We start from the raw sequence: 21,104 nt of genomic DNA, 5'->3' as shown, positions 1-21,104 counted from the left end.
TAGATAGATAGATAGATAGATATATATATATATATATCTCTCTCTCTCTCTCTCTCTCTCTCTCTCTCTCTCTCTCTCTCTCTCTCTAGGCCGATGATACGATAGCCATCGTGCCTCGCGAGGCACGATGGTTCAACAAAAGCTACTACGCCGAAGGTTTAGCTGCTAGCCGAGGCAATCTGAACTACATGGCTATCATATCATCGGATCAAGATATATATATAGAACGATAGAATAGAGAACCATATACACGCATGTTTCCTAGGAAGTATTGAGAGAAAGGGCCGAGACCAATAAGATTATTAAAACGTTAAGAACAAAAACAAGAACACTCTTGTAGCTGTATAGGGAACATAGTTGTCCAGCTTCCATACTCAGTTGGTACAACACCTAGTGCCCTATCTTCAAGTGGTTTTCTACAACGGACCTTTTGGTACGGAGTGTCTAATAAGAAACCCTCTAGTAAATGGGCGAGTACCCCGGAGATAGAGAGAGAGAGAGAGAGAGAGTTGTGTGTGTTAATTCCGCTACTATATTCTTATGAGTATGATCATTTTTCGTACTCATAAGTCATTTTCAATGAGCCATGTATTTGGATTAAATCATCTAGCTTGTTCTCTTATTGTTGTTGAGCTTGTTCATTTACCTAATGAGTAAAGCATGTTAATTAACATAGTTCTTAAATCATTTAGAGGAGTATATATGGTATACATGTTTGCAAAATTCATCTATTTTTGAAAAAAATTTAATGATTAGAAACTACTAAAGCATAAATACATGTAACAGCTTAAAAATTAAGGTGTTTGTATTTGTTGATCATACTGTTATTCCACAGCTTATGTCTTTTAAAAGACAAATAGTTATTTTACATGATACTAGAGCAGAGTTTTCGCCCCGAGTTCAAATTCTGCTGTGTTAAAAGTATATATCTACTACCGACCGTCCCTAGAGTAAGTGGCAAAGGGCTTGGTGGTTGGTACCTGATGTCCCAAGTTCGAATCCTAGTTGATTCATATTTCCAGCTAAATTTATTTCTACGCTAAATTACAGAAAACTCTCCTATCAAAATCCGATTTTTCACTTTTTCCCCTCTGTCATTTAAAAACTTACACTTTGCTCTTTTATAAAATGAAAAATGTTTATAAGGAGGTACGGTGTGAACTGTGATAAAAAAATGACCATTTTGCCCCTCACCATTTTGCCCCTCATCATGTTCACAGGAGAAAAGGCTGAGGGCATTGTTGGCATAAAAAAAAATATAATAATATTTTATAAACGGAACCCTAACGGATTACTAATAGCAGGGGAAGAAGTGAACATTTTTCATTTTACAAGTGGGTAAAGTGTAGGTTTTTAAATGACAGGGAGGGAAAATGAGGATTTTATGTAATTTAGCCTTATTTCTAAATAAAATAAACGAAGCGGGTAGCGTGCTACTTATCTCTCAAAAAAAAAAGAAAAAGAGTATATATCTACTCCATGGAAATTAAACAAAGTTTATGTACCCCAAGAATTGGACATTGGGACCCTCTCAATGTTTGCTTAACTTTTCTCTTTCTCATTTTGAAGAGACAATGGAAAATAGTTTATGGTATCTTGACTTTTGTAGTTCTGTGCGTAGAAGAAGAAGAAGAAGCTAGCTGGAGATGTCAGTTCATTCACCAGCTATATATTGCTCCATTAATTCACTCGGTTTTGTATGAATGTTGAGACCAACTAATGCACGCATAAGCTTTTTGGAATTTATCATGTACTGTGTCTTTTTATGACATTCACACGACAAAAAGAATTAAATAAAGAGTTTGTCATGTCATTTGTTTCATCATTTCCCAAAAGCTTAATTAATTGGGAAAACTTCAAAAACTCCCCCTGTAGTTTCATAGTTTCTCACTTTGCCCCCCTGTAGTTTAAAATGTATCAATTTGCCTCCCTGTGGTTTCTTTTTTCTCTTTTTTTTATCAATTTTATTATTTTTTTTCTTAAATCAGTGATAAAGTTAAAATTAAAGGGTACTAAAGTGAATATTTGATAAATCTAGATGGATATATGAAGTTTTTTTTTATATAATTTAATGAAATATTAACGAAAAAGCTACCGAAAAAATAAAAACGAAACCACAGGGGGACAATTTGATACATTTTAAACCACGGGAGGACAAAGTGAGAACTACGAAACCACTGGAGGGTTTTTTGAAGTTTTCCCAAATTAATTTGACATGCCCACTTAATTTTCCTTTTACAATTATAAATGAAGATATTAAAGGTGAAAATTGTATGGAGATCAGATCACCACTCAACTAGAGAAGAAACTATTGTGTTAGGGGTTTGAATTTTTGCGCTCAAATTGAGAGTTCGTGTATGTCTCTATCTTCTGATTTAATATAAATAGATAGATATTTCAGCGATTACTATATTTTTTTTAAAAAAAGAAGCTGGGCCTTTCGACGGATATGTTGGGCCTGGGCCTATTTGTCTTTGTTAGGGTGAAAGCCCAATATTGTAAAGAGTTAAAATCACTGGTACTACTTGTGGACTCAACTCACATCATGAGCAAATAATAATTAGAGAATGATAATAAAAAAAAAGGTGGGATTATGGAAAATATATTATGGGTATTAATCCATACTTGTTCAATTTACATATAGGTGCAAATTGGATTTATGTTATATTTATATTTGTTTCAGATGTATACTCTGAACAGGTTGTTGTTGTTATATACTCCTCTTGAATTAATATTCTATGAAATGAAGTCTAATATCACCTACATTTATAGACCAAGAAAAAAGCACTGATGGAGAAAGATAACAGAAGAGACCAATAAAAGATAACGACTTAATTTTGAAACTATTCTCTCATACAATATTACTCAATCATTTTTTCTTTTTTTTTTTTTGAGAGAGATAGGTAGCATGCTACCTGTTTCGTTTATTTCATTTAGAAATAAATTTAACTAAATATGTGTATCAACTAGGATTCAAACTTACCGACCGTCCCTAGAGCAAGTGGCAAAGGGTTTGGTGATTGGTACCCGAGACCCAAGTTCGAATTCTAGTTGATTCACATTTCCAGTTAAGTTTATTTCTCAATAAAATAAACGAAGCGGGTAGCGTACTATCTATCTCTCAAAAAAAAAAAAATAGGATTCAAATTTGAAACCTCCAACATGCTCAAAGCCAATGACTTTGAGCATGTTGACTTTTCTTGCATGTAAACTCCAACATGCTCACGGCCCGTACTAGCTGGTGATTGAAAGTCAACTAGAGTGCTCAAAGTCAACACCAACTCATGATTTGAGTGTTTAATCCTTGTACACTTTCATGTTTCAAATTTAAAACCCCCAATGACTTTGAATTGTTATTACCAACACAAAGCAGGTCGTCGGTCAGAAGATGAAAAGTAATACATCTTGATCTTGCTTTTTTGATTGGACAATATTGTTCGTTAAGTCGGATTAAAGGAATATAATTATTGTACTCAACTACGATGAACTTTGACCGGTGCATAGATATACTTGTGAGTTTTTTAAATGTATAGGAATTTCTCTTATTTTAAAAGTTTAGAGGGATTTCACTACTAGTTAAACAAGTTAATCTTCGCAGAACTGTTTAGAGGAATGATCGAAGTGTGGGGGGCAAATCGAGGCGAGCTAGTTAGCTAGCTTTTCTCACATACTACTTAGGGTTTGGTTGGCTGAGCTTTAGGGGTGTAATGCGCGCTATGCCGTCACAGAAGCGGTATCTTTACTTAGGAATCGCTTTTCGCAGTATGATCCGATCTACGAACCCTAAAATGTTTCAATTTGCAATAATTGGACCTTTTTGATGGACAACACTATATTCCCAAATTAGAGTGCAATGTTGAGCCCAAAACGCCTGTAATTCCTTATTTTAACTTTTGCTTTTGCAAGAAGCTAAATCAAACCTAGTTATTGAGTTGCGTCTTTAGAGCTTAATTACTGTTCAAAATATTGCTAAATGAAACCTGGTTTGGCCCAATACTATAACAATCTTAGAGAGAATTAAGTGAGCATGGTGTTCATTGAAGCTTATTTTGGAAAGTAATTTTTCTTCGGAAAAATTGAATCAAATGGTTCCAAACTGTAATGTAGATTATATTTTAGTCCTCAGCTTTAATTTTTTTGTACTTTAGTCGTCGAACTATTAGCTTGGAAAATTACCACTATATCTTACCTTACAATTTTGTCATTCAGGTAATAGTTTAGTTGCTCTATCCTTCGCTCTTATATTATTTGAGAAAGAATCAAATGTGATGCTACGCTTTTTAGGGGCATCATCCATTCTAGAATTATTTTATCTCCAATATGCTTAATTCCTTTAACCTCTTAGAATCTAATCAATGTTCAAAATACTATAGCTGGGTTAGGATGAAAAATTGTAAGGTTAAAATGATAGCGTCTCCTGGGATTTAATGGTGGTCTCTCTATGATTGAGTGGGTGGTTGGTTGAATAGTATGATCTAAAGGGTGTGATTGATTGTGTAGATTTAATAATTAAAAAATTAATAGCAAAATAGTCCAAATACTATTAATAGTATTCTAGCTCATATATATATATATATATATATATATATGATGATGATGATGATGATAATGATGACGACGACTCTGAATTATGAGGATGTCACATTCTTCACCCCCCCTCCCCCCCTTTTAAGCCTAATGTTCTCATCATTTTTAAACATATTCATAAATATCAGATGATATGAGACTAATCTTACTAGTCTTATCATTCAGATTCTGATTTAACTTGTCATTCCTAGATCCTATCTCAGCCGAGACTTATTTTATACAATTTCGGCTAGTGATTGGTTCTGATACCAACTATGATGTCCACTTTTCACGGGGTTTACCAAGTCCAAAACTATTCTAATTCTAGTATGTTAATCCTCTTAATCTGTTGACCCTAATCATTACCCGAAATGTTATAATCATATTAAGAGGATTAGTCGTATTCCATTTTATATATAAGGTTCAAATCTTGATGATGTCACATTAAATGATGACGCTGTTAGATATATTCTCGAGCTATTTTTTACTAAACAAATATTTGAGATAATACGGTATCAGATTTAATTCTAAGCCAAATTGCTTTGCTCATATCGAGCCGACTAATTAATCACTAAAGAAGTACAACAAATCTCAACGTTGGCAAGTAAATCGACCCTACCATGTGCTTATTTGCCCTTTAAAAGTGCATTTAAGCCACCATTAGAGTTAATTAGAAATACTAAATTAACAACAAACCCTTCCCCACTCCCCCTTCATCCCCCCTACCCCAATACAAATTCCTATCATTAGAGTTATTTCTCAACAATAATTAACCAAGTCCTAGTCCCTGTTATTAAATTTAATTAATCCAATCACTAAACTCAAGAAACCCAAAATATGAAACCCGTCTAGGCAAGTGGCAATCTTTCTCACATGGAATGGCAAATTTGGTAAATACCCACCAACACCATGCCCTACTACTTTTAGGGAAACAATGTGCATAGAACCCCCTCACTTATAGCATATTTTGATTATTAGACATCCTAAACTTTATAAATAGTTTAATAAGTCTCTCTTTTAAATAAAAGTTACTAACTAAAAATCATGTTTATCAAATGTCTCTCATATAATTTTATATATTCACAAAATACAAATAGATTTTTTTTCCTCTTCTAGTTACAAAGAATATAACAAATCCATTTTCAATTTTTTTATGTAAAATTATATAAATTACATTAAGTGGTTAAAACTCCCGTGTAATTACTAACTTCAGGATATAAAAAAATTATTAAAATATTTAATGAAATTTTTAAAATTTAAATATTAAAATTAAAAGTTCAGACGCATGCACATAGAAACATTGGGTTTTTTTTTTTATATATTTAGCCACTCAAATTTTTTTTTATAAATAGCCCTAATAAATTTTTATTTGTATATTTAGCCCTTTTCTTGCTACAGGAGCGCCTAACTAGGTGGTATTTTTAAGTTAAATACAGTGATTCAATCATCGTGCTTAAATACCGTAATTCAATCTCCGTGTTTCCTTTTGTATTTTTTTTTATTACCCCTAAGTTAAAAAAAGGACTAAAGTATGAATATAAATAAGGTGATTCAATTATCGTGTTCAATTCAAAATTGTCAACGTGGTACTCGTGTGATAAAGAGATGACCATATATGCAAATATAAATTTACTAAAACTATTTATAATTTTTTTAGGGGAATAAATATAATAAAAAGACTAAATTACAGAAAGCCCTCCTGCGAATACCCTTTTTTTACTTTACCCCCTTAAAAAATAAAAAATATTTACAAGAGGATACGTTGTGATAAAATAATCAAATTACTCTTTATCTTCTTCGGAGTGGGCTTGGATAGAGAGATAGGCAAGAAAAAGGGCAAGAGTGAGGTGGCAGAGGCGTGCGAGTGTGAGAGCATGGACAGAATGGTGGGCGAGGGCGCGCCGGCGCGGTGGCGCGGCGGAGGGTGAGAAAGGAGAGTTTCAGAAAAATTTTAGGTATAAATAATAAAATATAAATAGAATCTTAATAAAATACTATCAAAGTAAATATTTTAAGAGGACAAAGTGTAAATTTTTGAATAAAGTTTTTATGATTTAGCAAAAAAAAAAAATCTAGAAATATTTTTATTTTGGAAGGTATGCACATCTTTCTTGATCCCACTATCCACTCCACGTAGACGACGAGTGTGTGCGCATCATCCAGTGGGCCCCACCTCCTCGTGCTTGATTTTACAATCGCGAGAATCGTGACAAGGCTTGAAGAATCACCAACGCGTTTTGGACTGCGCTCCCCATTGAGTAAACCAATTCCATTGCACCACAATAAGCACTAATAAGTTAACAATAATATATTAAATAATTAATTTTCAAAAAAATATTTAAAATATTATTTGCTTATGTTTGGGGTAATACAACGCTCGTTTTTGCATACTGCAGTGCGTTGTGATTCTTCTAAAAAAGAAAAGGCAAGATTGTTGTATTTCGCAGGCTTGACAAAGCATAAGCTAATATAATTTTATAATAAAATTATTTTGCAAAGCAGTTTAATAGATAAGGATAATATAAACAATCGATTTACCATTATAAAAATTCGTGTACAAAATAATTATAATAAAAATATAGAGATTTTTTTTATGAATTACAAATTATTTTCAATAAATTTTAAAGTTATTTAATTAAAAATAATTTTGATGCATTTAAAATAAAGATGAGATGGACCACATATCACAAAAATGGTGCACAGCGTGATGTGTGTAGACCGGGTCCATGCGAGTAGTTTGGTCAAATATATGGCGACAAAGAGAATGCTCTCCAATTCCCACCACACTTTAACTTGTGTCCCATATTTTCCCAAATTGGCATCTCTCTTTCTCTCTCTCTCTCTCTCTCTCTCTCTCTAGCTCGAGCTCGAGCTCGAGCTCGATCGGGATGATGAACCGGTTCGAACCGGACGGGAGGAAAAAACCGAGCCCGATGGGGCCGCCGGCCGGGCTGGCCCGGTTCGGATCGGCCCCCGGGTCGCTCCTCGCGGGGATCGCGGACTCGGTGATCGGCGGCGCGGGGGGAGGGGGTAGGGCGGCGCTCGTCCGCCACAGCAGCTCCCCCGCGGGGCTCCTCTCCCATCTCGGGGTCGATCACGGTGAGTTTTGAGGATCTCAGCTTATTTCCCTGCACCCTGTGCGCACTTGTATCTGTGCACCGTTTAAATATTAGCCGTTCATTTTGCCACTTCTGTCAATCTATATCGTTCACTGAGCTATAGAGTAGGAAGTAATAATCAAAATGGGGAAAAAATTCTACTTTTAAATGGCCTATAGTTGGGAAGATCCCAGTGGGGCCTACTGATTGGGTCATACCTACGTGGCAATCTCCAATTTGCTATTTTAGTCTTGTTTTTCCTTTTGGTAAAAGTATATAGGATTCCCTTTGGGGCATGTTTGTTTGGGTGGAAGTGGGGTGAAAGTGGAGAGGAGGGAAGTGGTTTTCGCTTTAAACGATCACTTTCGTTGTTTTGTTCGTCGTAAAAAAGTTACGGTCAAAACTCGAGTTAACCTCAAACGGTATAATTGACTTCGCTCCATCATAGGCCGAAGTCAATTATGGTGAAGAGTGGTGAAAAAAATAAAATAAAATAAAATAATAAATAAAGCTAGTTATATTTACATATATTTAATTATATTACTAATTATTTTTTTATTCCGTTAATATATCTAAAATATGATAAAAATTGATTAGTTAAGTTTTAATATTTTTTTATTTAGTTTGTACATTTAAAATATGATAAAAATTGATTAATGAAGTATTAATATTTTTTATTTATAATTTTATTATTGTATTACTATAATTTATGTATAAAAAAATAATTTAGTTGTTTTAAATTAAATTTTAATTATATAAAAATATAATTATATTATTTTTATTTATTAAAATATTTATTATTTATATATAAATTATAGCTTTATATTATCCTACCAAACAAATAGCAGAACTGATGAACTTCACTTCCATAACTACGAAACAAACAGCGGGGAAGAAGTAGTTTTTACCGAACTCCAGTTCAACCCAAAGTCCACTTCAACCCAAAGTTCAGTTTCGGTGAAACAAACATGCCCTTAAGTGCGGATAATTTTAAAATTTTGATTTTACTCTACCTTTTAAATTTATTTGATTTAACTCGGTCGATATTACTTTGACCTTACAATTTAATTTAATTACTTATTTAATGAATTTATCGGCGTGTGAATTGCATAAAGTATACTAACTAAATGTGTAAAATTAGACGACGCATTCAAATTCTTAAGTAAAAATGTTGTTGACTAACTCAAATCAAATAAATTGAAAGGTTGGATGCCAAAATCAAAATTTGGAAGGTTAATAATTTTTTTTCAAACTGTGCTAAAATTTTCAATTGGGCCAAATTAAATTCTCGATTTGATTTTGATAAAAACAAAAAAGTATTGTATGAATAAATTCAAATTTTTGCGCGTACCAGATTAAAATAACTCGTAAAAGCAATCAGTCAAAATGATTAATTTGAATGTGAATTAATTAGTCCTTATCAATCCTTTTTCCGATGATTGAAGAAAAAAATGAAACGTTTCTTTTTTATTTCATTTCAGGTTCTTACTGTTTCAGTGTCAAATTTTGATACTGTGGATTAAAAATTCTATGTATGAGGGAAGGTTTTTAGCTCAATTGTATGATTTGCGAAAAACCAATTTGCAAACACACAATGCTAATCTTGCTATATTGAAGCACAAGATGTGATTTTGTTCTTCAAAAATCACTATCATTCCTTGGACTAGCACTATTTCAACTACTTTAACTAACTATTGATATGGTTTGTAGCAGGTCCAAGGGGGATAGGGAGCTACTCTCAAACAGGCACCGAGTTTGTCCAGGCAATGATGGCGAGTCAGAAGTTAAGGCCTCAATGGAGCTTCTCGCGACAGGACTCGCTGTCGCAGATTGCAGAGATGAGCATCCCCGACATAGGAGAGAGTTCCAATGATTTCTCCATCACCTCGTGGGATGATACGAATTCATTCATGTTCTCCGCTCCTTCGAGCAAGCGAGCCAAGGATAACAATGCGGAGATTATCACTAGTATGAGTAACTTGGACTCGCAGGTAACCAACCATTGGTGTTTAATTTCTTTCTGAGAGCAGTAAAATGCACATTAGGAATTATGTTTCATGAATCCTTATATGAATGTGCCTTAATGTTAGAATATCTTGTCCAATACATCTGTTCTTTTTTTTTCCTGACGATGCATTTGGTATTTATAGTCTGTTGATTAGGGTGCAAGAAGAAGTTTAGAAACGAGTTAACAAATGTTAAATCATCTGTAGCTATTCTCCTAGGATACAATAAATCGTCTTGTAGGTGGAATCTACAATACTAAGAAGTCAGAATCACTAGGACTTCACAACAGCTATAAGTCAAACCCCAAATGTTGGTAATCATCAGAAGGAACTCGATCGAAAGTTAAATTTGCATTATTTTGAATAACAAATATTTTGATGACATATTTGATATGTCAAAACAGCACAACACATATGCAACAGTGAAACTTCTGAGTGACAAATATGTCAAAAACCCTTCAATACTTTTTCTACATTAACACTTGAATCAATTGCTTCAGATTGGCCTGCAAGGCACCTCACTGGAGATCTCCGGGATGGAGAACTACCTGCAGATCCAAGAAGATTCCGTCGCTTGCAAACTCCGTGCCAAGCGCGGGTGTGCGACACACCCGCGGAGCATTGCTGAGAGGGTACTTTTTTCTGTTATGGACCAAAAATAGTCATTTAAGTAGGTGTTTCGTGTGCTTCTTTGTATACTTGAATCTGTTGCAAACTTTTCTTGATTGAATATTGTTTCTTTGATGATATTCATATGCTAAGTTTACTTTTTGTGATCTTACTCCAATTAGATAATTTTCTATTGTTTATAGGAAAGAAGAATAAGGATCAGCAAAAGGTTGAGGAAGTTACAGGATCTTGTTCCAAACATGGACAAGGTAATTAACAAATTACTCTTTAACCTTATTTAAACAAAGGTCAACGTGGTTTCAGATACAGTATTCTGCCTAATCGCTATCTCCTAAAATTTCTAGCATTAGTAAAGATTTTAGAAGCTATCTAAGTTAACACTGATTAAATTCCAGCAAAAAAAGCAATTCGGTGACACTAGTTTATTGTTATAATTTCTTGTTCGTCTTGAGGTACAGCAAACAAGCACATCAGATATGTTGGATTTGGCCGTCCAATACATCAAAGATCTGCAGAGCCAAGTTCAGGTGTGTACCAAATTAAGCACAGATGAACACAGTTCTACTCCTTTTTATTTTGAGAAAGTCATTTTAACAAATATAAAATGTGAGATATGGCCAATTGAATGCATGAGCTGCAGAAAACCTTGAAGTAGGCATAAAGTAAAAATACGCATACTCCCTAGTAATATGAATGTTTACCTGCAACTCACACTTGGGTAAAATTTAGTTACAGGATCATATGCTATCACATTTCAACTAATTACACACTTTGTTGTCATCTACTCCAGAGTCCAAATATCAGTGCATTTACTATGGCCTCATTTTATTTACACTTTTATTTTTCTTTTTTAAAGCTCAAATTCTGAGGGATGGAACATACCAGCAGATCAACTTATTATTGTTGGTTAGCATCCAAACTTCTTTTCTTTAAAGAGAAAAAGAAACCAGAGAAATGTACTGCTAACTTTGTTTTCGCCAAACAATCCCCAAAGATGTAAATTGCAAACAATTTGTCACCTGCCAGTGCACTCAATCGCATATACTTGTTGAAAAGGGGAAAAAAGGAAAGCTTCAAAGATGTTTATCTTGTTTTTCCATATGACATTTCAAGTCTTTTCAAATTTACAGTGCAAACCTCTTCTAATTCTAAATTACTCTCGCAGAAGCTAAACGAAGAGCAAGCAAATTGCACTTGCTCAAGCAAGGTTTGAGCTTGGAAACTTCATGTGCATTAGGGTGTTTTTACGCCATTTAGTGGCTAATTTGGAAAGAGAGGACATTTTATTCATTGGGAAGTCATGTATAAGAGTTGCACAATGCTAATATCTTAGGTTCTCTTTCACTTGGGTTTGTTTTCTAAATGTAGCATAGGCAATAAAACTAGTGTTAAGCACTGGTTTTTTGCTAGTGTAAAGCTAGTGAACTTCTTTGAGTTTGTAATTTAGATACTCCCTTGATCCTTTCATCTTATTGTCTTTGTGAGGAGAAATTAATCCTTTTCGGTTATAAATCAAAAGCTTGCGTCTTGTTTGTTGTTGTTTCTGCTATATTTGTCAGTGTTGTTTGTTTGACTGAAAAAAAAAAGAACAACACTTTGTTCTTGCTTCTTTGCATTTTTTGAAATGATGTTGTTCTTTATTAGACCAGATGTATTGGAAACCAACCAATAATGACAATAACAAAGAAGTCCATTCACTAACACATCCAATCACATAAAATTTGCGTTCAGAAAAACAGAAGTATGGCAAAAATAACAAATGAAGCCCCAGTCCAAGTTGAATTAAACTAGCTTGATGACATCTGTAGCCGTCGTATCAAGATGAACTCAAAACAAATGATACCATTAATAAACAGCACAAACTCAAGGCCAATTATGGGTTAATTACTTCTTGTTTGATAAAATGAGAAGCAGATACAAGTAGAACTAAAGGACTCCAAATCATATTACTAGATTGATCAGAAAAACATTAGGCAAACTCTTTTCTCTATCTCAAACACAAAAAGATGCATGCTAAATAGATAACTTCAGTGACCATTTCATTATTTCAACTAGTCACAGCCATCACCATTTTCCTATTCTATGGTAAACCTGAAACAACTGATACATTTTTTGGTCCATGCACCAATTAACAGATTAATGTAGTGCTGGGATTCAGAATTAAAATAGAGCCAAATAGAGCAAGATTAGCATCCGCGAGTACACAAATTAGTATGTAAGATGATATCATAAGAAGAGTGAGTTTTCAAATAAAGTGCTATTCTAATCATGGAGAGTGTTACGACAAACGCACGAAAACGAAAAATAGCGAATACGAAACACTCAAACCACAAGCAGAAAATAAATATAACACACACAGATTTATGTGGAAAACCCTTTGCAGGGAAAAAACCAAGGGCGAGGGAGGAGAGAACTTCACTATCGAAACGAAGGGGAATACAATGTTCTTCAGATTACAACCAACCACAATCACACACCTCTAGGGCAAAAACGAAGAGAAAAATTCATAACGGGTTTCGGATCTGAGCCCTCCGCTACCCACCACAGACATTCATTTTCCCTTTACAATTTAATTTTCCAATTTGGTCGCACCGCGAAGCTGTCGGCGAGTTGTAAACCCGAACCTGAGTCGATAATAGATTTCGAGTCATATCTAACAGGGAGAATCACGAGTTATGTTGTCGGTTTCTGACTCATGAAATGAGATGATGCTGCTAAACCTGCTTTTCAGAGAAACCTTCCATAGTTCCATCTGAAGATATGCTCAACAGATGATTTGTGAAATGTGCGAGATCTTGTTCCAGTCCGGTCCGTTTTTGTTTAATATCTGCATTTTTAACTCTGGATGACATTGAAGCAAGCTGAAATATTCGAGAGAAGGTGGCAGGCCATTATCAGGAAGCGATTGGATCTCCGATCCGTCCATTATGTTCAGGTCCTTAAGTGACGAAACGCTCCTCAGGTCAGCTAGCAAGGCCATGGAATCAAGCTTGAAGCATCTTTCAATGTTAAGGCATCTGAGGTTGATTAGCGCTGTTAGTCCTGCAGCTGACATCAGCTCCTTACAGTCGTCGATGCTCAGTTCTCCTAGCGCTGTCAGACGGCACATCACGGCATCCGATGGGAGAGATGTGATGTTGTTGCAGCCTTCTATGCTCAATTTGGAAAGAGAGGTGAGGTTTTGCAGACATAGGGTCAAAGAATTGTCATTAACACCGCAGGAATGGAGTTCCAACAACTTGATCGATGGGGGTAAAATGTCATCGCCATCTTCTTGTCTATTCACAGATTGCAGAAGCTGAGGGCAATTTAAAATTTGAAGCATTTCGAGGGAGGAGAGGTTTTGTAACCCGCCAAGCAATGTCAGGACCGGGCAGCACCAAATATTTAAGTGCTTTAATGCTGTCAAGTGGCGCATCACGCTTGTCGAAGGTAGCGATGTAATTCGATGGCATCCGTAGATCTTCAATGTGGAAAGAGAGACGAGGTTCTGCAGGCATTTGGATAACGCTGAGTCTATGAGGCCGCATGAGTTGATCTCGATAGACATCAGTGAAGAAGGCAGAAGACTGGTGCTGCTGTCGTCCTCTTCACTGATCGTTGATGCCAAGACATTTGGGCAATGTGTCAGTATAAGCTCTGTAAGCGAAGTAAGAACATGTAGACCTCCCAACGATACTAATGTGTCGCAGTTCTTGATATGCAATACTTTGAGTGCTGTTAGTTGACACAAAATCGGTGCTGAAGGAAGCGATACAAGTTGATGGCAACTTCTTATCTCTAAAAAGGAAAGGCAAGTAAGGTTACACAGGCAACAAGATAATGCCTCATCTGTCACCCCGCAAGAATCAATGTTGAGGTAATTGAGCAATGGCGGCAAGATGCTGTGAATGGTCTCTTCCTTTGGTGTTTCGGATATCACTAATTGAGTACAGTGTGATAGTTTCAGTTGCCTGAGAGACGTGAATGCTTGAAGATCTATAGTGGAAACTGAAGCTTTATAGATCATATCTAAGTTCAACACATCAATGGCCCCAAACAAGCGGCGGTCGAGATAGTTGTCGAGGCAGATAGTGGAAGTACATAAGTTCAAAGTAAAGAGATTGTCTGGAGATGGCGACAAGGAGAACTCTAGATTATTAATCGGTCCAACATCAACTATCGACATGTTCGCATGCGTGGCAAGAGTAGGTATTTGAATTAGCTTTTGGCATCTCTTAATCTCAAGATCGCGTAGAGAAGGAAACAATGGGTATTCTTCTACGCCATGCCACTCAAGTAGAAGCGGCATACATTCAAGTTTTAAGAACTCCAACATCGGAAACCCTTTTAGGTTTTCACTGCCATAGAATTCAGAACTAATTTGCTTTACAGCTTCCATGCCACTAATTTTCAGAACCCTGAGACTGGGCAGCTGCCCAAGAGGGGGGAGAGAGACCCAAAACTTGCAATTGGTAAGAATCACAGATTTGAGATTGAATAGCCAATTTGTTTCTAGCCAACTTGGAGAATTGATACCGTAGTAGCGTATGATGTCGAGCCTTTCGAGATCAGGATGTGGTTTGAGGCCTTCGAGAACTTCATCACCGTTCCTCACGACCTTCATAGAGGAGCCCCACTCTAACCTCAGTGATCTGATGTGCTGCTTTTGATTCAATTTAGCCTCAACGGCCTCTGCCTTGCTCTTTACATTCTCGAGATTCTTGATCTCCAGCGATTCTCGAAGCTCATTCATGTCCTTCAGCTCAACTATTTTGTGCCCCTTCTTCCTCTGAACATGAAATTCAGCTAAACCTTGTAAACTAGTCAATCTCCCAATTGCAGCAATCTGCGAGATGAATCCACTGGTAACATTCAAATGTTGTAAGTTACACAGTTTGTTCATGTTTTGTGGGAACCGGCCAGACCAGCACCACTTAGAAGTATTCAACACCTGTAGATTGTAAAGCCTACAGAGTGACGACGGCAGTGTTGCTAGCGTACTGCACAATGCTAGGTATCTCAAGTGTATCAATCGCCCAACGGTCTTGGGTAATCGTTCCATGTCGCACCCTGTTAGATCTAGCACTCTTATGCTTCTCAACTCTTTGAACACATGGCTAGGAACAAAATGGTCATAGCAGAAGAATGCAAGAGTGCGCAAGTTTTTCAATTCACATACCTTCTCAAGCTGTGTTAGAACATCAGTGTTGATCGATAAGTGGCGGACAGTAGATGGGATCTTTTGCTCATTGCTCCCCTCGATTCTGAAACACTCTTCCTTAGAAACAGATTGAGCTAAGTCATGTATCATGTCGTGCATGACGTAGTACGTCGTGTAATTGTGCTCGAGTATCTGAAAGAAAGATCTTGCCAGCAAATCGAAGAAGTAGATTCTCCCGACCTCTTCCATCCTGGTGTTGCTCCCTTCTTCGGGTCGAAGGAAGCCCTGTCCCATCCACATGTAAATCAGGCTATCCGGCTCAAACTTCCAGTCTTTGGGGAAGATACTGCAGTAAGCGAAGCAACGCTGAAGGTGCGACGGCAGATTTCGATAGCTTAATCTGAGAACAGGCATGATGCCATCCCATGTTGGACTTCTCAGAACACGCTTCCAATTCTCAACGCTCATTTCAGTGTTCAGAATTCCCCCGACCACCTTCGCCCCGAGAGGCGACCCCTGTAGCTTCTCCACGATCTGTTTGCCTACTTCTTGCAGTTCTGAATTCTCATTGTGCTGTGCCGAGCCAAAGGCATGCTTCTTGAAGAGCAACCAAAAATCATCCTCTCCTAGTCCCTTCAAGTGGATTGAATTCTCAGCGTCGAGCATTCTCGCGACCATTTTCAATCGAGTGGTCACGATTATTTTGCTTCCTCGGCCACCAAATCGTAGCGGCGCGAGAAGCTTCCTCCATCTGTCCTTGTTCTCCCACTCCTCGATCCTCTCATCATTCCACACATCATCTAACACAAGCAGAAACCTCTTCGACGCTACTCTCTTCTTGAGCTGCTCCTGAAGCTTGTCGAGATTCAGCAAGCAGCCGTTCGCATCATCGCACGCTGACAAGAGGATCTCTCTGGTCAGCCTGGACAAGTCGAAATTCTCCGAGACACAAACCCACATCCGCAGATCGAAACGGTCCGCCACTCTCCGGTCGTTGTAAACTATCTGAGCAAGAGTAGTCTTCCCGACGCCTCCATCTCCGATCACAGAAATGACGAGGCCTGTTCGGCTGTCGCGCTCAAGCAGCAACTTCAACATCTCGTCTTGCTCCTTGTCCCGACCGAAAACTTGGTTTTCGAGCAAGAAGGAGCTCGTGGCGCGCCGCGCAATAACTGCTTCATGTTGTTGAGGTGGAGCACTTGCACTAGTGATGCTAGGATTCCCATTTTCTAATCCAACAACATGGAGGAGCCTCTCCGCGGAGGCATTAACTCGATCCAGCTTCTTCAGTATCTTCTTCAGCTTGTGTCTAAATTTATCAGCAAGGGGAGGGGATAACAACACCATGATCTTGGACTCCACCTTGGCCCTGAGGAGCAGGTACCCGAACTCGTCGAGAAGGTCCTCCGCCTCGTAGGCGGCGTCCCTCAGCTGTCGAAGCAGCGCGCGGTGGTGGCTGGCGCTGTTGACGGCGATCGGCAGCGACTCGGCGACGGAGACGACGGAGAGGATTTGGGTGAGGGTGGACTCAAGAGCACGGAGCTCATCATCATCCTCCATGCATGGGTGCAGGTGCAAGTGGTTTGATATGTAGGAGTGTGCCTTGTGAACCATGGCTTCTATGATTGGAGTTGCAAACCATCCTAAGATTGTTAACTCAGCCATAGTAATTAAACAAAGAAGATGAAGATGATGATGAAGAAGAAGAAGAAGAAGAAGAAGAAGAAGAAAGATGTAGTGGTGATGAGGAAGGAGATGTTTTTTTTTTTTTTTTTTCATATAATTAAGTTGATGGAGAAGTTTGTTGACTCAGAAGTCGTTGTGGAAGTGACTAAAACCTTTTTGCAAGCAAAGTCCATTACGTTGCAACTTCCTCCATATTTTGTTTGATATATATTTTTTAGGAAAAACTTCAAAAACCCTCGTGTCGTTTCACACTTTTTTATTTTAGTATCTTATAGTTTAAAGTATATCAAATTAGTATCATATGGTTTCGCACTTTCTCACTTTAGTATTCTGTGGTTTAAAGTGTATCAAGTTAGTACTTTGTGATTTTATTTTTGCATCAAGTTAGTACCTGTGATTTTATTTTTGTATCAAATTAGTACTCTGTGGTTTTATTTTTTTCTTAATAAAATATTAAATCACATGTTACTAAAGTGAGAAAATGCGAAACTATAGGGTACTAACTTGATATACTTTAAACCACAGGGTACTAAAGTGAGAAAATGCGAAACCACGGGGTACTAACTTGATACGCTTTAAACCACATGGTACTAAAGTGAGAAAGAGTGAAAACACAAGGGAGGTTTTTGAAGTTTTTCCTATTTTTTAATTTATTCAAAAAATTTGTATATTTGATTAATAAGGATTGCGATCAAATATTTAGAACGAAATATCGTATTTAGATTTTAAGTCAATTTTTTCAAACTAAAGTAAATAATGTCGCAAGTGAAATATATTATCCTATCAAATTATAAATAACCAGACATTTGAAGAAGCTAAAAATTAAATTTTTTATTTATAATTATACTAGAAAATTTTCGCACGGCATAATATTGTTCTTGAATAATGAATCGGAGTTAGAAACCCTCCGTTAAGCTAAGGCTGAGCACTATTCGGTTAAAATTGAATTACTGAACCAAACCGATCGAATTAACATATAGGCTGAGCACTATATGTTAAGTTTGAAAATATTTCAAAAAATAAAATAGAATTTTCTATTTTGGTCAAATAAATTTGTTGTTATTATTTTCTCTTAAATTCTTTTAATATAAATTAAATTTAACTTGAAATCAGCAAATCTCAATCGTTGGACTATATTATAATCTTGAATGCCCAACTTAGAAAAGCCCAAATTGACCGAACCAAACCGAACTAAAATTTTCAATTCGGTTGGTTTTTCGGTTTGGAATAAAAGTTCGATCGGTTTGGCTCCGAATCAAACCAAAATAGATTTTCAAATATTCAAATCCGGACCAGACTACCAAACCTGAAATCTGAACCGTTTTAATTATAAATCCGACGGACTTCAAAAATCCATATTCAAACCCGAATCCGACCAAAAATTCGAAATCTGAATCCGAACCCGAAATAATGATTTGTCTTTATCGTATTTCAAAACTTACTTATTATGTTAAATCTATTTTTTTAAAAAAAAAACACAAATTCAAATATAACATCATATATATATATATATATATAATGTAAAATTCCTACCGAATTCAAATCCGACAGATTTTTATTTTTTATATCCCTATTCGAAATTATATCTGTTTAGTATTAAATAAATTTACTATGTTCAAATTCGAATTTAGATAAAATTTTGAATATTCTTACCCATTAGCAACCCTAATCCCAGAAGAAAAAATTATAAAAACATTATTTTTTAAAAAATGTCGAGTCATGTTGTGCCACCAAAGGGCACGGCAGTACGGCACGGCCCACATTTGCCGTCAACGCATGACCCGTACCAACCCGTCTTACACTCCTAAAAATATAACCGTCAATGAACCGTACACGAGCGAGCTGGGGTAGTTCTCATGTTTGCTCGTTTATTAAATGAATCGAGCACAAATCAACATATTAAAATATCAATCTGAAAAAATTTAGCTTGTATTCGACTTATTTAGTAACAAGCTAAACGCAAGTTAGCTCACGGACAGTAAATTAAATTGTTAATCGCATTAAAATCTTAATATATAATAATTAAAATTTATAAAATATAAGTATTTTTATATTTGAATTGAGCCAAAATTCAAATAATAAATATTTGTGAAACACGCGCGCGAACTATATGAAGCCGAACACCGGCGAAGTTCTCTCAACTCACGTTCGTCTCGACGTTTGATTATGAACTCATTTCAAACCCGAAAACGAAGTAACTCGCGAACCGAATTGCCAGGCCTACTATAAACATCACTGGGCCTTTTTTTGCAAATAGTCCCCTTGAAAATATTTTTTAAAAATAGTCTCGACAAATTTATAATTAAAAAAATGATCTTATCCCTGTCACGCATGTGCTACGCAAGCGCCACGTGGGCGGGCTGGACACTTGCTTGGCAAGTTGAACATGGTGAACCATTCAGGGCCTGTTTGGATACATAGTAAAATATCTCCACGGAATTTATAAACTGTGGTTTCGGTCTAAATAAAATAGAGAATCCTGCAACTCTAAAAAATTTCACGGATTTAATTTTTAAACTGTTTGGATACGCATTGTACAATTTCACAGAATTTTTCTAAATTTTAAGATTAAAAGTTAAAATTTAAAATTTCAAAAAAAAGTTAAAATTTAAAATTTGATATGTGAAATGTGAAATTTTGAATTTTGAATTTTGAATTTTAAATTTTAAATTTTAAATTTTCAAATTTGAAATTTACAAATTTAAAATTTAAAATTTAAAATTTAAAAATCTAAATTTAATTTTTAAATTTTTAAATTTTTAAATTTAAAATTTTAAAATAAAAAATTTAAGATTTAAAATTTGAAATTTGATATTAGAATTTTAAATTTAAAAAATATTTAAAATTTAAAGTTTAAAAAATAAATTTAAAATTTAAGTTTAAAATTTGAAATTTGAACTATGAGACTTGAGATTTGAAATTTCAAAATTTTAAATTTTAAATTTTAAATTTCAAACTTTAAATTTTAAATTTAAATTTAAAAGTTAAAATTTAAATTTAAGTTTAAAATTTAAAATTTAAAATTTAATTAAAATTTATATTTGAAATTTTTATTTAAAATTTGAAATTTGAAATTTGGAATTTGGAGATTTTTTAAATTTTAAATTTTAAATTTTAAATTTTAAATTTCAAACTTTAAATTTTAAATTTTAACTTTTAAAATTTAAAATTTAAAATTTAAATTTCAAATTTCAAATTTTAAATTTGAAATTTCAAATCTCAAGTCTCATAGTTCAAATTTCAAATTTTAAACTTTAAATTTTAAATTTTAAATCTATATTGAAATTTAAAATCTATGTTGAAATTTAAAATTTTATGTTGAAATTTAAAAGTTCGAACTTGATGCATTTTTTTGAATAAGGGAGTTCAAGAATGGTGGAATTTTTTTCCTTTGGTTAGAGTGGATTATACTTTTACTCTATTTTTTGGAGTATAGTTTAACTATACTCCAAAAATTACGTTACTTTTTTTCCTCCCAAACGCTTCATAGGATATTTTTCCTACCGCCGTAGCATAGTTTAACTATGCTACGTTTTCAGGAGTATCCAAACGGGGCCTCATTGTGTTCAAACACGGAGAATGGTTCATCGTGTTTCTTTTGATTATTCGCGCCGCTTGATATAAATTCTAAATGTATACACTATCTTTTTCGGGATAGAATAGCTAACTGAATACGGTAAACCATTCACCGTGTTTGAATACGGTGAATGATTTACGGTGTTCAACTTGCCAGACCCACTACCCAGCCCGTCCGTGTGGCGCTTACATAGCATCTGCGTGGCAGAGATAGAATTATTTTTACAATTATAATTTTATCGAGACTATTTTTAAAATAAAATTTTTTATCTGTAATAAATTCTTGGTGTTTGTGATGATTCAGCAGTCACGACCGCCACGTGGCCGATTCCCGCCAAAACCGAAGGCGTGGTTCATCAAGATAACCATCACCAACCCACAATTCATTCCAAGCCACTA

The 21,104-nt window shown here is 35.4% G+C and overlaps 3 protein-coding genes across 5 annotated transcripts; 1 reads left to right on the top strand and 2 right to left on the bottom strand.

Annotated features, from left to right (window-relative positions):
* LOC109710976 (transcription factor bHLH128-like) lies at window positions 7,395-11,828 on the top strand. Of its 3 annotated transcripts, XM_020233814.1 has the most exons (7): window positions 7,395-7,665; window positions 9,375-9,655; window positions 10,171-10,302; window positions 10,483-10,548; window positions 10,759-10,827; window positions 11,157-11,206; window positions 11,466-11,828. In XM_020233814.1, exons 1-6 carry the CDS (start codon window positions 7,455-7,457, stop codon window positions 11,166-11,168), a joined length of 771 nt encoding a protein of 256 aa, XP_020089403.1. In that variant the 5' UTR covers window positions 7,395-7,454; the 3' UTR covers window positions 11,169-11,206; window positions 11,466-11,828. The 3 variants fall into 3 exon arrangements, with proteins under 3 accessions (XP_020089403.1, XP_020089401.1, XP_020089402.1); XM_020233812.1 differs by lacking the exon at window positions 11,157-11,206 and having other exon boundaries at window positions 7,398-7,665; XM_020233813.1 differs by lacking the exon at window positions 11,157-11,206 and having other exon boundaries at window positions 7,399-7,665; window positions 9,378-9,655.
* LOC109710975 (putative disease resistance protein RGA4) lies at window positions 11,931-15,389 on the bottom strand. Its single transcript, XM_020233811.1, has 2 exons — window positions 12,965-15,389; window positions 11,931-12,576 (listed from the first exon to the last, which is right to left on the bottom strand). Exon 1 carries the CDS (start codon window positions 15,342-15,344, stop codon window positions 13,065-13,067), a length of 2,280 nt encoding a protein of 759 aa, XP_020089400.1. The 5' UTR covers window positions 15,345-15,389; the 3' UTR covers window positions 11,931-12,576; window positions 12,965-13,064.
* Window positions 15,380-17,318, bottom strand: LOC109710315 (disease resistance protein RGA2-like). The gene is made up of 2 exons (XM_020232825.1): window positions 15,462-17,318; window positions 15,380-15,385 (listed from the first exon to the last, which is right to left on the bottom strand). The coding sequence occupies exons 1-2, from the start codon at window positions 17,220-17,222 to the stop codon at window positions 15,380-15,382; spliced, it is 1,767 nt and encodes a 588-aa protein (XP_020088414.1). The 5' UTR covers window positions 17,223-17,318.

This window comes from Ananas comosus, linkage group 5 (genome assembly GCF_001540865.1).
Source record: "Ananas comosus cultivar F153 linkage group 5, ASM154086v1, whole genome shotgun sequence".
In the NCBI taxonomy this organism is placed as follows: domain Eukaryota; kingdom Viridiplantae; phylum Streptophyta; class Magnoliopsida; order Poales; family Bromeliaceae; genus Ananas; species Ananas comosus.
This window is presented reverse-complemented; position numbering and strand designations above follow the sequence as displayed.

Bases quoted from the DNA above. Each gene is read 5' to 3' on its own strand.
- LOC109710976 (XM_020233812.1), top strand. From the start codon at position 7,455: ATGATGAACCGGTTCGAACCGGACGGGAGGAAAAAACCGAGCCCGATG. The intron at 9,656-10,170 runs GTAACCAACCAT...CAATTGCTTCAG, and splicing joins TGAGTAACTTGGACTCGCAG to ATTGGCCTGCAAGGCACCTC. The intron at 10,828-11,465 runs GTGTGTACCAAA...TTACTCTCGCAG, and splicing joins ATCTGCAGAGCCAAGTTCAG to AAGCTAAACGAAGAGCAAGC.
- LOC109710975 (XM_020233811.1), bottom strand. From the start codon at position 15,344: ATGGAACGATTACCCAAGACCGTTGGGCGATTGATACACTTGAGATAC.
- LOC109710315 (XM_020232825.1), bottom strand. From the start codon at position 17,222: ATGAAAAAAAAAAAAAAAAAACATCTCCTTCCTCATCACCACTACATC.